Genomic DNA, 16,182 nt, shown 5'->3' on the forward strand with positions numbered 1-16,182 from the left:
GAGAAATAACATGACATTGAGCCCCAAAGTACATTTTTTGAAACTTATATTTATATAAATCACATCAAAAATCGGATTATAAAACATGATTTTGTTGGAGGCAGCCTGGTCCTCTGAGTGGGCCTCACACTGTATACCATTTTAGTCTCAGTGATTAAGTACCATTTTACTACTTCATTTTCTCCCAAGCCCTCATGTTATTTGTCGTTTCTATTTCAGACGCGCCTACCTGCAAACCCGATCAGACCAGGATTTACGGCGTGGCGAAGCAGGAAAGGGCCGAGATTGTTTGTCAAGTGGACGCCAACCCTCCCGAGGTAAGGGCGAAATTAAAAGGGCCGCGCAGTGGGACAAGCTTGACGAGGACCTGATAAAAAAAATAACAGAGTTATTTACGTTATTTGACACGTAGTATTGTGGAGTTGAGTGAAATATTTATAAATAAGAAAAAAAAAAAAAAAAAAAAAAAAAAAAAAAAAAACTAGTACAAAAAAAAAATTAAAAAAGTTTTATAAAAAAAAAAAAAAATATGTATATAAAATATAATATAGGCCGGGAAATGAAATTGTTAAACTCAATTTAATTATAATAAAAAAAAATATTGTTTTAATACAGCATAGTCCAGTAAATAAAGGTTGAAACCACGGTTTAACTCGTCGACCGGAACTTTTCAGACAGATTGTGTACCTTTTGGGGAGTTTATCCAATAAAATTGTCATTTGAAAATAAAAAAAATTACGGGCAAGCTGACTTTTTCAGAGTTTGTCAGCGACTGTCTTCTGAGTGCAAAATTAAATTTTCCTCTTGGTGGTTTTTGAACAATAGTGGTTTTTTTAAACTGTACTAAAACAAAATAATTAGGACGCAAATTGTGAAAATAAAAACACTAATTCACCACAATACACCAAAACACTTTTACTTTACACTGGACGCGTGTTCCGCTAACCATGCTTGTTAGAATTATCAGCAGATGATTATAAACCAAAGTACAATCTACAAGTACCCAGTGGGCACCGAGTAGGCGTGGCAAAATCTAGCCAACTGAGTCAGAGTCAACTGAGCGTAACAGTTAGTTAGATTTCCGCCACTAGATTAGTAGGAATAAAGAACTTTAAGGAATTAACTGTTGACTTGTTCATCTATTCTATATTTATTAATTTGATGCTTCTACATGCATTTAATTGTCTGTAATTTGAGACTTGTTTAATTAATTTTAAATTATTAAGATCTATATAATGTTCATTATCAACAATAAGTTCGGCAACGCAAGATTTATCCGGTCTACCATATCTCATCTTGAGTTTAAAATGTCTCTTTAAACTAGTTAATATTGACTTAGTTTGGCCCAACATACTTGATTACAATCTTTATAAGAAATTTCATAAATAATTGACCTTCCAGTGGAGGTGCTTATCTTTGGATTACTCCAATTGTTGTAATTTAACACAGTAACTATACACAAGTTTATAATTGACATTCTTAAAATTCCTTTTAGACCACTGGATAACTCTAATAAAACGGTATCGAAAAAATATTTAGACGTATCTTTCTCACTTGAAAAGTCGAATTTTCTGAAATCATTAACCTATATAATTCCTACGTTTCTAATTAATTTATCAACTAGTGAAGGAGAATATCCATTACACTAAGCTACATTCCTAATGCAACCTCTTTCTATTTCATATCTTCCGTTGGAAAGTGGGAAACCAAGTAATCTATGAACTAAGAAATTTAAACCAGCCATTTTACAATTAACACTATGATGGGATTCATTAGGAATATATCTGCGTGTGGTCGGCTTCTTTTCCTCTATAGATAAATTCCAGTATACTATTAGTATTTAATACCAGAAATTAGAACAGAAAACATTCTGGTGTTCGTCTAATGAATTTTTTATACGTTTATTATTTCCTTGGATTTAAGGGCTGGTTTTACGAACTCTTTAGTGTATTAAAATGAGCCTGACAGTGAAATTGACCTGTATGGAAAGTGGTCTATAAGCTAAATGACAAGTAACTTTTCCTATGATTTTTTTGTAGCTTCATTAGTTTTGGAGATAGCGTCCAGTTCATGAACAAATTAGTAGTTCTTATAATTTTGTTTTAGTTCACAAATTTACCAACTTAGCGGTGTTCATATTAAATTATATGCAAATCCCCCTCAATTATATGTATTTCTATTTAATTTATAGATTATAAAAAAAAAAAAAAAAATTTTTCAATTTTTCAATTTCAGTACTTTATTGTTTAAAAAAATATACAAATTTTGTTAACAAAGCATGTAAATATTCCAAATCTAAACTCCAAAATAAAAAAAAATTGTAATATAAGATAGGAAAATACATCCATTTAAACAACAAACAGTATTCAGAAAAAAAGGTAAACAATTAAGCAAAATAACATATTTTTTTTTTTATTAAAATAAAGAGAAAAAATTAACAATAACGCTAAAAGAATAAGCTCAGACCAACAAGCAAATTCTAGACCCTAAACACCACATCAAGGGAGCCCTGGTAGAATTCGTCAAAGCTGTAAAATGCCCTATTTATAAAAGTTCCTTTTCTAGTATGCCGAATTTATGAATTAACCAATTCAAAGGAATCAAGGAATAAATATTATGATTTTTTTTATTTGTATTGTTCCTTTGTGTGGGATGTGGACCCATGTCATTCCCTAGATTCTATATTGGATTTCTTTGTTGTTTCTGTATGAAGTAAAAGTCGTCAGTCACGTTCGTAGGAATATAGCCTATAATAAGGGGAATTATAAGTGTTTCTATGGTGAATTTGTTGAAAAAAGAGTAACATTGAAAATCCACTCTAATTTGTTTATGAATTGGACGCTTATCTCCAAAGCCACTGATGCTACAAAAATTCGGCGAGGAAAAGTTACTTGTCCATTTGTTATGAACAACTTTCATACAGGTCAATTTGAAACCACCTAAAAACTTTTTGAAAACCAACTCAAAGAGCTCATGAAACGGCCGCTAAATCCGAAAATTATAAACTTATAAAAAAAAAAATTATTAGCAAACCAAGACAAGATATTTTTGCATAATAGTTTATCAATTTTATTAATTATTTTGTTGTAGTACAGTTTAAAAAACACCATAGGGGCTTAAAAACCGCAAGGGAAAAATTTCGTTAATTTTACACTCAGAAGACAGTCGCTGACAAACTCTGAAAATATTTGCCCGTATTTTTATGTTCACCTTCATACGGCGAGATACAATTTTACTGATTGAGAAGTTTAGAGGAAAATTTGTAACACTGTAATTATCGTCTTTGTTAGTTTTAGATATAAAAATTTACAAAGTGAAGCTTTAGGTAATTACCCAAAATGATCCTTATCATTTTACGTAGAATTGTGGATGATGATTTTTCTGTCGTTACCCATTGAAATGAAAACTGTTGCTCAGTTAGAGGGAAAGCTTGGGTTCGTGGTAAGCAATTTGACCTACAGTGACTTTCTCAATGTTGTTAAAATAAAATGATAATATAGGTTGTAGATTTTATTATTGATAGCAGAATTCAAATAGGGTATGGTCAAAGACATAGTGGCGCCAATTTTACTTGTTTATGAGAGTGGTAAGTAAGAAACCAAAAAGGAAAATACGATATCAAGCAAATATAGCTAAAATAAAAGTAACCACAGCATTATGGGTCTATTATGTTTATTTCAGGAATAAAAGTTAGAAATAACTATCCCACATTAAATATCATTGAAACGAAATGATCTTTCCCGAACCTTGAACCAAGTAAAGCCAATTTTAATATAAAAACAGGTGAAATTCATGTAAGTACCAATACGATGAAGTTTCGAAACATGTCGTGTACAAAATAAAAAATTTTTTTTTTTATTATTATTATTACTGCATACCATGTAGTAATTACTGAGTACCATATGGTAGTTACTCTATAAATAAAATAGTTCCTAGACAGACACTCAATAAAAACAACTTACGGTCCGAAAACCGCTTTCATGAATATATTCAAACCATATGCCGATCCAAACCATTAATTAAATACTCCAAATAAACGAAATAAAACGGAAATAACTGAAATAGAATTTAGATAGGGCTATATAAAATGGTGGATAAACTTACGGTGATCACTCCAAGAAGAAACCAAACAAATACGATCTATAATCTGGATTGCATACTTTACAGGGTTTTCAAATTTCCAAATCGGATACCCATGCAATGGAAATCGAAAAGTGGATTCAGAGTGTTTCTTTCACTGAAAATTTGTCGGACGCCAAAACACGCATCTTCCTCAGATCCAAATCCCAGAAAAAGACCTTCTTCTCAGTTTCAGAACCCTAGCTAACCTTTTCACCGCAGACAAAATGAGAGAAAAAGTGATATCATATGATCGGAATCATTAGAACAGAAAATCGCAATCCACAGCGAAATGAGATTCAGACAAGTGAAATGCAATTAAGGAAGTTTGGTATATAGCGAATAGATGGCTCTAATAAACAAGACAAGTGAACTGTAATAAATGAAGTTTGAGATCTAGCGAATAGATGCGCTAATAAAATTAAATATCGAGACAAGTGAGCTGTAACAAATGGAGTTTGGTATCTTTGGCATCTAGCAAATAGATGGCGCCAATACTAAGAAATTTAAATAAAAATAGATTTTTAAATTCAATTTTATTAAAGAAAATAAAAAATGCTACAGAATTGGTAAAAAACAGATAATTTTATTTATTTAGGCTCTTTATCCCACTGTATACCACTCTAAAAAATTTAAGGATAAATATATTTCCTTCATTCTTTGTTTCTCTCTTCACTTTTTTCTTTTCCTGTAATTTAGAATAAACTGGAAGTTTATTTAGACGCTGCTTGACGTTTAGTTACTTTGCATAATGTTATTTCGTGTCCCCCATTTCGGCTTTTTGTCCTGTCGTCCTTCATTAATACTCAAATATACTTCCCCTTGATTAGAAAACTTTTTTGTCTGAAGAAAAATTAAAAATTCATTTAACTTTTCTGTACTGTACTTAAGATTATTTATTGCTTCTTGTATCAATTACAACAAAGAGCATAATTCTTTGAACGAAATCATGAGATTAATTTATCGTATATTTTTTTTACTTTTCATCATTTGGCTAATACTATAATAGATGCATTTAAACTAAGTGAAGAGCGCCTTTTTTACGCAAGAAAGTCCTAGTTTTTTATGTCATTTGTTGAAATTACTGTATCTATAAGGATAAAAAAGTAAAAATCCTTGACTCTAATGAAAAGTACCCTTTTAGAACTTTACGGAATTTTACACTATCAAGTCATATCTTGGCAACAGAAGGCAGCTTGTGATGTCTTCTTGTAAGCCTATAGATTGTGGTGTCCCTCAGGGTTCAGTACTTGGCCCTATTTCTTTTCTGGTGTTTATCAACGACATTGAAAATCTAGACATTAGTTGTAAAATCTGCCTTTTTGCGGACGATACTAGTTTCACTTGGAGCGGCCCAGATGTTACGGCACTGTATAATACTATATCCAGTGCATGACTTACGCACAATTAAATCTTGGTGCGATTCTAATCTCCTATGCCTCAACCTATTAAAAACTAAAGTTTTGTCATATAAAAGTACTATACATCCTTTTGTACTTAATAACACCAATATTGACGTCGTGGACTCTGTAAAATTCTTAGGACTTGTTGTAGACAACTCGTTAAAATGGGACTTGCACATCGAATCTTTATCAAAAAAAAACTAAGCACTGCCTGTTTTGCGCTAAGATCAGTTTCTAAGAAACTTAATTATCAACCTCTAGAATAGCCTATTATGCCCTTTTTGAGTCAGATCTTCGTTATGCCCTTCCATTCTGGGGTACTTGCTGCGCAACAAACTTTGATCGTATTTTCAAACTTCAACAGTGGAACAGTGGAACTCACTGCCAGAATTTCTTTAAAAATTTGAAAATACTGACTCTTCCTTCTTTATTAATTTTTGAATCCGTTTGCTTAATCCGCAAGCACATATCTGCTATTCCCGAAAGGCGATCTCACAACTATCCACTTAGGAATGCGGAGCACGATCTTTATCTGCCAACTCCGAGCTCAGAACTAGTTAAAAGCTCAATATTGTACAATTCCAAAAAAATGTACAATTATCTGGCTTTGAACATCAAGTCGTCATTCTTGCACAATAAAGCGTTATTTATTACTATTATTATCAACTATATTTGGCATTAAAATGTGTGTAAGCGTACCAAATTTCAAGGAAAACGGTTTACCAATGTTTTTAAAAATAAAAAATCGGTAAAAAAACTTTTAAGTTAAACGGTTTTATCTTAAACCCTCTGAAATCCTACCTATGGCAAAGCATATCTTTATACTTTGGTAGATCATGAGCTCGGCGTTCGCTGGTGAAGCCGCCACGGCTGGTTATTGATTGTCAAGATCTCCAGTTACGATTATAGTAAGTCGATGCAATCCACACTTAGTATAGAAGAAAGTATTACAGCAATAGTTAATGGGCCCCACGTTTTTATTTTAGTCTAATATGCCTAAAAGCTATATTCTGCCTAGTACTAAAATATTTCTGAACTAGAAGTTCAAAAAATACCTAATTGTTATTATTATTTTCTAGTTTTCAGTGCACAAATTCGACTTTTCAAGTGGAGAAAGATACGTCTAAATATTTTTCGATACCGTTTGATAGAGAGTTATCCGTGGTCTAAAAGGAATTTTAAGAATGTCAATTATAAACTTGTGTATAGTGCTAATAATAAATTACAACAATTATTAGGTAATCCAAAAGATAAAACACCTCCACTGGAAAGGTCGGGTATTTATGAAATTTCTTGTAAAGATTGTAATCAGAAATATGTTGGGCAAACTAGGAGATCAATATTAACTAGATTTAAAGAACATTTAGCTCAGATAAGATATGGTAGACCGGATAAATCTTGCGTTGCCGAACATATTGTTGATAATGAACATTGTATAGATCTTAATAATTTAAAATTAATTAAACAAGTCTCAAATTACAGGCAATTAGATGCATATGAAAGCATCATAATTAATAAATGTAAAGATAGTATGAACAGAGTCAACGGTCCAATTCCTTCAAGTTCTTTGTTCCTACTACTCTAGTGGCGGAAATCTAACTGTTACGCTCAGTAGGCTCTGACTTGGTTGGCTAGATTTTGCCACGCCCACTCGGTGCCCACTGAGCGAGTATATAAACGCTCAACTTGTAGATTGTACTTTAGTTTATAATCATCTGCTGATGATGCTAACATGGTTAGCGAAACGCGCGTCCAGTGTAAAAGTAAAAGTGTTTTGGTGTATTGTGGTGATTTAGTGTTTTTATTTTGCTGTGTAACACCAAAGGTTCCAACCCTCAACTATAATAGTGTGATTTCTTGCCGGTCTCTACATTTTTTTTTAAATATTCTGTTATAAAGTTTTTCACTTAGAGCTACAATATTACATATTACGTTTGATATACTAGAGTTTTTCATTATTTTTTTGTTCTGTTCTCTTTAGATTTGTCCCACTGTGTAGCCCTTTTAATTTCGCCCTTACCTCCGGAGGGTTGGCGTCCACTTGACAAACAATCTCGGCCCTTTCCTGCTTCGCCACGCCGTAAATCCTGGTCTGGTCCGGTCTGCAGGTAGGCGCGTCTGAAATAGAAACGACAAATAACAGTAATGGCAGGAAAATAAATGGAGAAACAAATCGCTTAACTTGCCAGGCAAAAAATAAGTGATTTATTGAATTGAAATTATTTTTATTGTTGTTAAAGTATCACATTTTCCGATAACTATTATCACCCTTTCCGTAGCATTAAACTAAATAAATTTTGTGCTTTAAAGAAACTTCTTTACGCCCGATGGGTGTAAAAATTGAAGGCCGCGAGTCGGCCTTGATTGACGGCTGCAGGGCGGGATGACCTTGTCATATAACGCGAAGGTCATGCAAAGCAGGATACATTAAAATACGCAACCAACCGTCCAATCAGATGAAAGAGGTACGTACCCTATCGTTGGGTATTGTGCAATCACGTGATGCTCATGTCGTATGACGGTTAAATCTTTGGTTAGAATTTTTGTTGTTGTTTTTACCTGTTTTTACAGTTTTTACTTTATTTTTCTATTTACATCAGATTTATATTTTGTAATTGCCTATCAGACAATACGTATTTAGAAAAATAATAAGAATTAGGATCGTGTTTTTTTTTAAATCCTGTATATTAATTGGAACCCTTGATAACATTACTGCTTTTGATATAAAAAGTGCATTTTTGATTATTTACTTGGGCTAGGATATTAAAATATCGGTTGGATTGTACGACATAAATAGATGTAGGTATGATTATTTATATATATGTATGTATTTATAAAGCTTACTATCTGATTTGCATTTTCAGTTTTTGATCAGATATTTCATTTTATTTGTGAAATGCCCACAAAAAAGCTTCCAATGATTCAACATCAGTGTGTTTGCTGCATAATGGATCATTCCTGCTGAATTTTTAGATCATTTGAAGACTACACGGAAAAAACCAGATAATATGTTACATTTTCATAGAAATTGATAGCTAGACAATTTTATAGGCAAGTGCATTATTCGAGGCACCATCAAAGAAAGCAATAATAATATGCTTAGTCCCAGAGATATTACAGCTTAGTTATTTTGCCCTACAGGAGAAAAACCAGAGTAGTTCACTCGTAATTGCATTTTCTCGGCTCCAGTTAAAATGAACAAAGCTGGTTTTTCCTGTGGTCTTCATTTGAAATAACGTAAATAAATGTTTATACATATGTATGTGATGATTAAATTGGTGTTAAGGAAATAAAAATGTTTTCGATATTAATATATACCTATATATGTATATTTATTTTGAAATAAATTACACTTTTAACAGTTTAATGGAGTTTTTAAAGCCAGTTATAATATTTATATTTTAAAAACTTGAAATCATGTGGATGTAATCACGCATTAAACCACAGACTAACTTATATAAGTCAAAAAGTAGATTTTAGTGTTAACTTTATATAACTTGTAAGTAAAATAATAAATAAAACAAATATGAAAAAACCAACAATTCTAATGTATATATTAAAATACAGTACAATAATAGGTATCTGATACCCTCACTTAACGTAGAATAATATTCTACCCAACTCAATACTATGTCCAACATGAGTTTCAAATATATCGGGCCCTAATCGTTCCTGAAAATAATATTTTTTTACATTGTTATACCATATTCTAAACTATTTAATATTTCAGTCACTTAAAAAGTTAATTTGTATTGAATAATTGTCTACCATTAAAGCAAATTTGGACTAGTATTTTTAATGGGCATATTCTGTGTATGGATATAGGTACTTCCTCCAGATTTTGGGTTCAACCAATTTATTCTTAAAACCTGAAACATCTACGTATAAAAAATAGACAGGTTACTAATTATAATAAAATTTACCCTTAGAATTATACTTCTTTAACAAATAATTTCCATTGGTATACTTTTCCATGACAAGTAATCAACTTCCTAACATTTTTTAATTGATGTAATACTTCCTCATGATGCGAAAAGAAAATCTTTTCTTTAGCACACAAAGGACAAACGATATGTTGGCTTACTTTCAGATTAGTTACTTTTCCATAGATATCCTCATGTCAATTCAAAGACGATGAACATGAAAATGATCATCAATGAAACATCACAAACTAAAACCCAATAAACAAGTTTATATCGAATATAGAAATAAATTTAGTGTTATTACCTATTGTCGTCCAAGTCCACGTTAATAGATAATTCATTTTTAGATTTTTATCTTTTTATTTTTAAATATATCTTTCGAACTACTGGTTTTAGTAATTATTAAATTAAACGAACTAAAAAGTCAAAAATATTAAACAATTAATTCTCTTGTCAATTGTCAATTTTCTCCAGGCACCGAACATTATCGATAACGCACGATCTACGACGATTACTCCTTTGATCTGATTGGACGGTTCAATGACGGTTGGTTGCGTATTTTAATGTATCCTATGCAAAGCATCAAATCAAAGAAGTAATCGTTGACAGGAGATATGCCTTATTTTGATTATTTTATATAGTTATGGCACATATTATGGTTGAGAATTGTTTTTTAGTTCACTTCATTTAATAATTATTAAAACCAGCAGTTCCAAAAATCTATTTAAAAATAAAAGATAAAAATCCAAAATATTTACTGTCTATTAACATGGATTTGAACGATAATAGGTAAGAACACTAAATTGATTCGAATAAGTAGTGTTGCCATCTTAATTTCTATGAAAATGTGACATCTGGTTTTTCTCATGTAGTCTTCAGATGGTCTAAAAGTCAGCAGGAATGACCCATTATGCAGTAAAGACACTATTGTTGAATCAATGGTAGGTCTTTTGTGCGCATTTCTCAAATAAATTCAATTGTCTCATCAACAACTGAAAATGCAAAACAGATAGTAAGCTTTATAAATATCTATACAAATAACCATACTTAAGTCTATTTATGCCCTACATTCCAACCATATTTTAACCAATATTTTATCCTATAAAAATGCACTTTTTATATCAAGAATAGTAATGGGTATACCCTTTTTCTAAGGATTTCAATAAATCTTTAATATCTAGGATTCAAAAAAACACGATTCTTGATTTGAGGTTAGGTCATTCATTTAATGATGAATGGTAATGAATTTCATTACCAACATGACGTTAGCCACGGGCCACTGGTCATTCTGTCACCGAACTAGAAAGGAGCTTTCTTTTAATAATCGATAACATATTTTTCTAACAGAGAAAAATGCAATTACGCGTGGGCTACTCTCGTTTTTCCCCTGTATGGCAAAATAACTACCCAAGTAGCATTTTCACGACTTCTGACCACATGTTTACTAAACACAACGTTGGATTAGTTACAAAAAATAGTTAGCTCCGTACCTTGGGTATTTTAAAATAAATGTAAACGTTGTTCTAACGTTGTGCCGACGTTGAACTAGTACTACAACAAAGTAAAAGCTTCTGCGACGTCGAATAAACGTTGTCTTGTACCCTTTTTTGCTTAAGTGATCTTTAGGTGATTCGGATAACGTAGTTACAATGTTAGGTAATAAAGAGTTTTCCGGACGTCACTTTCAGGACCTATTCCAATGTTATGCAAACTTCGTCTGTTTTACTAATTCCAACGTTGTTTAGATTTCCTTATTCTTACGTTGATAGGACGTCGAGACACTACCTTTTTGCAACTGTATTGAACCATAACCTTAAATCTTAAATTTTCACTTCATTGTTCTGTTCAGTCAGACAGTTCGGTGCTGTTTTTGTTTTTATACAAAAAACTTAATTAAAATTGGACATAAGAAAGGTACATATAAAACTAAATTTAAATATACATCGACATATATTACCGATAGTTTATTCACTCCCTCGTTTATTTAGATTATAGAGGGCGGCGCAAGCTAGACTCTAGGATGACTAAATTAGGCAATCTTGCGACTAGTATACTACCTGTTAATGCTGAACTGCGACTTTATTAGTCCAGTATGCGACTACTCGAACTACTCCATCTTAATCTCCAAAACAATAAAGTGAAAGCCGCCATGTTGTTGAATAAGAAAACGTTTCGTTCCTAAAATAGCAATTTCTGTTTTTTGAATACATTAACCTTAAATATTGACCCTAAACAACACGCCGAAACAATTTTTTCGACTGCGAATAAATTATTCTCATTTTAGTAAAAAAAAATTCAAGTAATTTTTTAAAACTTCTTTAATTTTAACGTCCATTAGTATTTTTCAAAGTAGAAACAATACATTTATCAATAAAGTTGTTTGCGTTTAACTTTTTTGCCTTGGGTAACGAGTTACAGAGTCGGTTAAAGTGTTTCAATAATTATGATCTTCAAACATCCTCCACACTTAAATACTTTTGTTTGGTTTTCCTTTACTGCCATCTGGCATATGTCTCTAACTAAATCATAAAAATAATATTTTTACTATAATTATCCCAATTTAGGACAAAACGCGACTTAGACGCCATATTATTATAGTTTTGTATTTCTGTGAATTAGGATTTTAAACAACGTTGCAGTTTGTACTAAATTAGGCTGCTAGCCAACGTCGGCGTCGTTTCGACCCAAAAATTATTCTCCAAACTGGTGCAGACTAGGGTTGGCACGAAGTTGTGCCGACGTTGCGTCCCGACGTTTGGTCGCGTGACACAACGTTGTCCCGACGTCCAAATGCTGCTTGGTTAAGCTGTAACATCTCTGGGACTAAGCGTATATTGCTTTCTTTGATGGTGCCTCGAATAACGCTAACATCTTCCTATAAAGTTGTGTCACTATCTTAATTTCTATGAAATGTTTAATAAAAAATTAAAAAAAAAAAACATAAAAATATAAAGCTAGAATCTAGAATAGCAAACGGTTTTATATTAACTCTAATTTTTTTTAAGTTTATAAAAAGCATTCATAAAAAATATATATGCTTCAAATCTTTGAATTTAATAGTTGTTAGTAAGAAAATTTACTTCAAATATGCGCACATAGTGCACACAATTTTTTTAAAATTTCGCCCATTATTTTTTGCACAAAATAAACAAAACCGAAAGAACTATAAAACGACGGACGGTGTAACGAGCATTCCATTTACCAGAATTACGAATTTATATATTCAAAAAAGCGACAGAAATACACGAAGACCTTCTAAAAGAAAGAACGTAATTTTCTTTTAAAACGTCTCCTGACTTTCCTCCAAAACAACTTCTTCCTCGCGTATACTTAAAACGCATAACTTTTTTTGCCTGTCTCTTTCTTTTCCTTAGTATTCTTCTGAATATTTTTGTTTCCATTTTATTCTATATTTGTTCGGGCAAAGTCGAGCTTAAAATTACAAAGCGCGTTATCTACACGTAAAACGTAGAAATTTATGAGAGCGCGGGAGAGACTTGGTTTTTATGTCTTTTTCGTTTATTCTTTGCCCGTTTGTGTGTTTAAATCGAGTTTGAGACTGTACGATGAATTCGAATGGATTCTACGTTTGACTCCGTGACCTCGTATACTTACTTACTCGACAGATGGCGACTTTAATTTTCAATTCAAAGAGAGGCTAAAAAGTCAAATAATTTAGCTATACTCTGTTTTTTTTCTCAGGTAAGATTTCGACAGACGATGACAGAAGAAAAGCAGATGACGTCCCATACCAATCTATTTATTTTACTACAAAAAGTTTCTAATAATTTTTAAGTTATCTATGGATGGGTTTAAATATAAATCCGTCATGCGTCGTGTCTTGTTGTTTTTAACCAGTTTTATTGGTTTATTTAAAAATGACAGATCGTATTTCAATTTTATTGGTTTGACGGAACGATGAACGACAAACGGACGCCGATGCGTATGAACTCGCCTTTAGATTTTTGTCATTTTTGACGCTTGTCAAAGTCTTGCCAAATTATAGATTATAATTTTGTGTCAACTTTGTTAAATACCCTGCGTTTTGGAAGATGATGCATTTTGATTCGTATTATTACGTGTGTTTTGTGTCTTTTCAAGTCAAGTGGAGGAAAAATCAGTGAAAATTAACTGTAGACCCAGAGCACAGTTTATGGTTAATACTCGCTGCCCAGGCAGAAAGTCTTATACACCATTATACACCAATGAAGTTGCCATCGATAAAGTTTCTATACCATTTCGTCGTAGATAAGTGCATCTCGTATATGGTAGAAGGATCAAACTAAACACATACTAAAAACTGGAGTAGCTGTAAAATATCGACATCACACGATAGGTAAATAATGGATTTTAGTACTGCAGAAAAATAATGTCAAAAAGGTACTGGTTTAAAAAATTAAGATTAAAGTTAATTAATCAACCTTTAAGGTATAAAATTTGGTAGGTGTTATTATTAATAAAATAGTTTGTTTTATTTACCTATGTTGTTTTATTTATTCCTGTGGAATATTACAAATTTGTATTTGTACATAAGTTATATTGATAAATATAATCATAAATGCGGGTAGTTTCATAAAGCTTGAAAGTAAATAATAGTTCTTTTTATATATTTTTTGGTATGTAGTGTCTTGTTCTTGTTTGTTTTGTATTAACACATACCGTTTTTATTAAATAAAATAACTGGATTACATTTTTTCAGTTTTATACAGTTTTCTTCACAATATTTTGAAGTAATCACTTGTCATCTTGTCAATCAAATTTTAAATATATCCTGCTATGCGTTACAGTTGTACCAACTTATTTCTTTGTAAAATAAAATAAACTACTTTGAAATTAAAATGACAGACACATCTATCACTGTCAAGGATCTTCTCGTTGGACAGACTATACAAATTGCTTAAAAAATAACCAAAATCGGACTACTACAACAAAATATACTGAACTTGAAATAAGTACAGGGTGAGTCAACGATAGAGTAAAGTCTACGATAGAGTAATCTTATTTGCTTCGAGGTTTACAAAAAAATGTTAAATACAAAAGTTATAGGGAAGGTTAAGATACACGTTTAAAAATTATTATAGAGTATACAGGGTGCTTCAAAAATGTGTGGCGGATATAACATAAGGTTTTTTTTAAATACAACACCCTATTTTTTATTTTATTTTTAGATTCTGCGTAAAACTCTATAACTTTTTTATATATAATGTTATATACCTAAAATTGATAGTTTTCGTAATATTTAAATTTGTTTATACAAATGATAAATTGCAGTGTGGTAAAAAATTGTCAGTGGTACCATTGTTTCTGAAGTTGGAATACCAATATTTGGTATGAGAGTTCTATAGAGATTAAAAAGAAGATATATGTAAAGATATTTTAGTTAAATGTTACAGAGTGTTCAAAATATATTAATAAATTTCGACTGCTTAAAATTAAAAAAATCTAACCTTTAGGTTAAAATTAACTATCTTTACTCAAATAAACTAAAATCATAGTCGTGGATTTCTTGGTGTATTTCTATATTATGAAAGATGACATTTGGATTTTCCGTCGGGTCGAATAGCCAGAGATTAGGGTAATACTAACTAGATTACCTAATTGTTGACGACTACTGATATTGAAATTTTGTTCGACATACAGAAAAGTTTTTTTTCTCGTAGTAATTCTGGTTTATAATTCACTTCGTAAAGCCAATATTACTACTGCCACAAAACCGTCCCATTACACTGTAGCATTTTTTATTTCCTTTAATAAAATTGAATTTAAAAATCTATTTTTATTTAAATTTCTTAGTATTGGCGCCATCAATTTGCTAGATGCCAAAGATACCAAACTCCATTTGTTACAGCTCACTTGTTTCGATATTTAATTTTTATTAGCGCATCTATTCGCTAGATGTCAAACTTCATTTCTTACAGTTTACTTGTCTTGTTTATTAGCGCCATCTATTCGCTATATGCAAAACTTCCTTAATTGCATTTCACTTGTCTGAATCTCACTTCGCTGTGGATTGCGATTTTCTGTTCTAATGATTTCGATCATATGATATCACTTTTTTATCTCTCTTTTTCTTTTTTTCTGGGAATTTGGATCTGAAGAAGACGCGTGTTTCGGCGTCCGACAAATTTTCCAGTGAAAAGCACTCTGCATCCACTTTTCGATTTCGATTGCATGGGTATCCGATTTGGAGATTTGAAAACTTTGTAAAGTATGCAATCCGGAGTATAGATCGTATTTTTTTGGATTCTTCCTGGAATGATCACCGTAAGTTTATCCGCCATTTTATATAGCCCTATCTAACTAAATTCTATTTCAGTTATTTCCGTTTGTTATTTCGTTTATTTGAGTATTTAATTACTGGTTTGGATCGGCATATGGTTTGAATATATTTATGCAAAGCTGATTTTCAGACCATAAGTTGTTTCTTTTATTGAGTATCTGTCCTGAGAACTATTTTTTATTTATAGAGTAACTACCACATGGTACTCAGTAACTATCACATGGTACTCAGTAACTACAACATGGTACTCAGTAATTACCACATGGTATGCAGTAATAATGCCGTAATTATTGTATGTTTCACCCACTTTCATTTTGTATGGACCTATGCAGACCTTAAGACAGTGTTCCTGACATTACAATCGTTCTTTTGGCTGATACCGAAGACTTCTCCTGCCATAGTCATCTGCATCCACTTCTGTTAGTCTGGAGAATACCTACCTACCTGTTTACATCAT

General features: G+C 31.7%; 1 protein-coding gene and 1 long non-coding RNA gene across 2 annotated transcripts in view; both read right to left on the reverse strand.

Moving 5' to 3' along the window:
- LOC115876219 (Down syndrome cell adhesion molecule-like protein 1) overlaps positions 1-16,182 on the reverse strand; it is a 337,865-nt gene that overhangs the window by 121,335 nt on the left and 200,348 nt on the right. The window contains 1 exon segment of the mRNA XM_030891919.1: positions 7,543-7,640. Within this exon segment, the coding sequence (XP_030747779.1) occupies positions 7,543-7,640 (98 nt within the window).
- On the reverse strand, positions 9,052-9,672 carry LOC115876210. The gene is made up of 2 exons (XR_004049113.1): positions 9,446-9,672; positions 9,052-9,391 (listed from the first exon to the last, which is right to left on the reverse strand). It is a non-coding gene; the product is annotated as an uncharacterized LOC115876210 (long non-coding RNA).

Source organism: Sitophilus oryzae, unplaced genomic scaffold (genome assembly GCF_002938485.1).
Source record: "Sitophilus oryzae breed Bouriz unplaced genomic scaffold, Soryzae_2.0 scaffold_1420_pilon_pilon, whole genome shotgun sequence".
NCBI lineage: Eukaryota > Metazoa > Arthropoda > Insecta > Coleoptera > Curculionidae > Sitophilus > Sitophilus oryzae.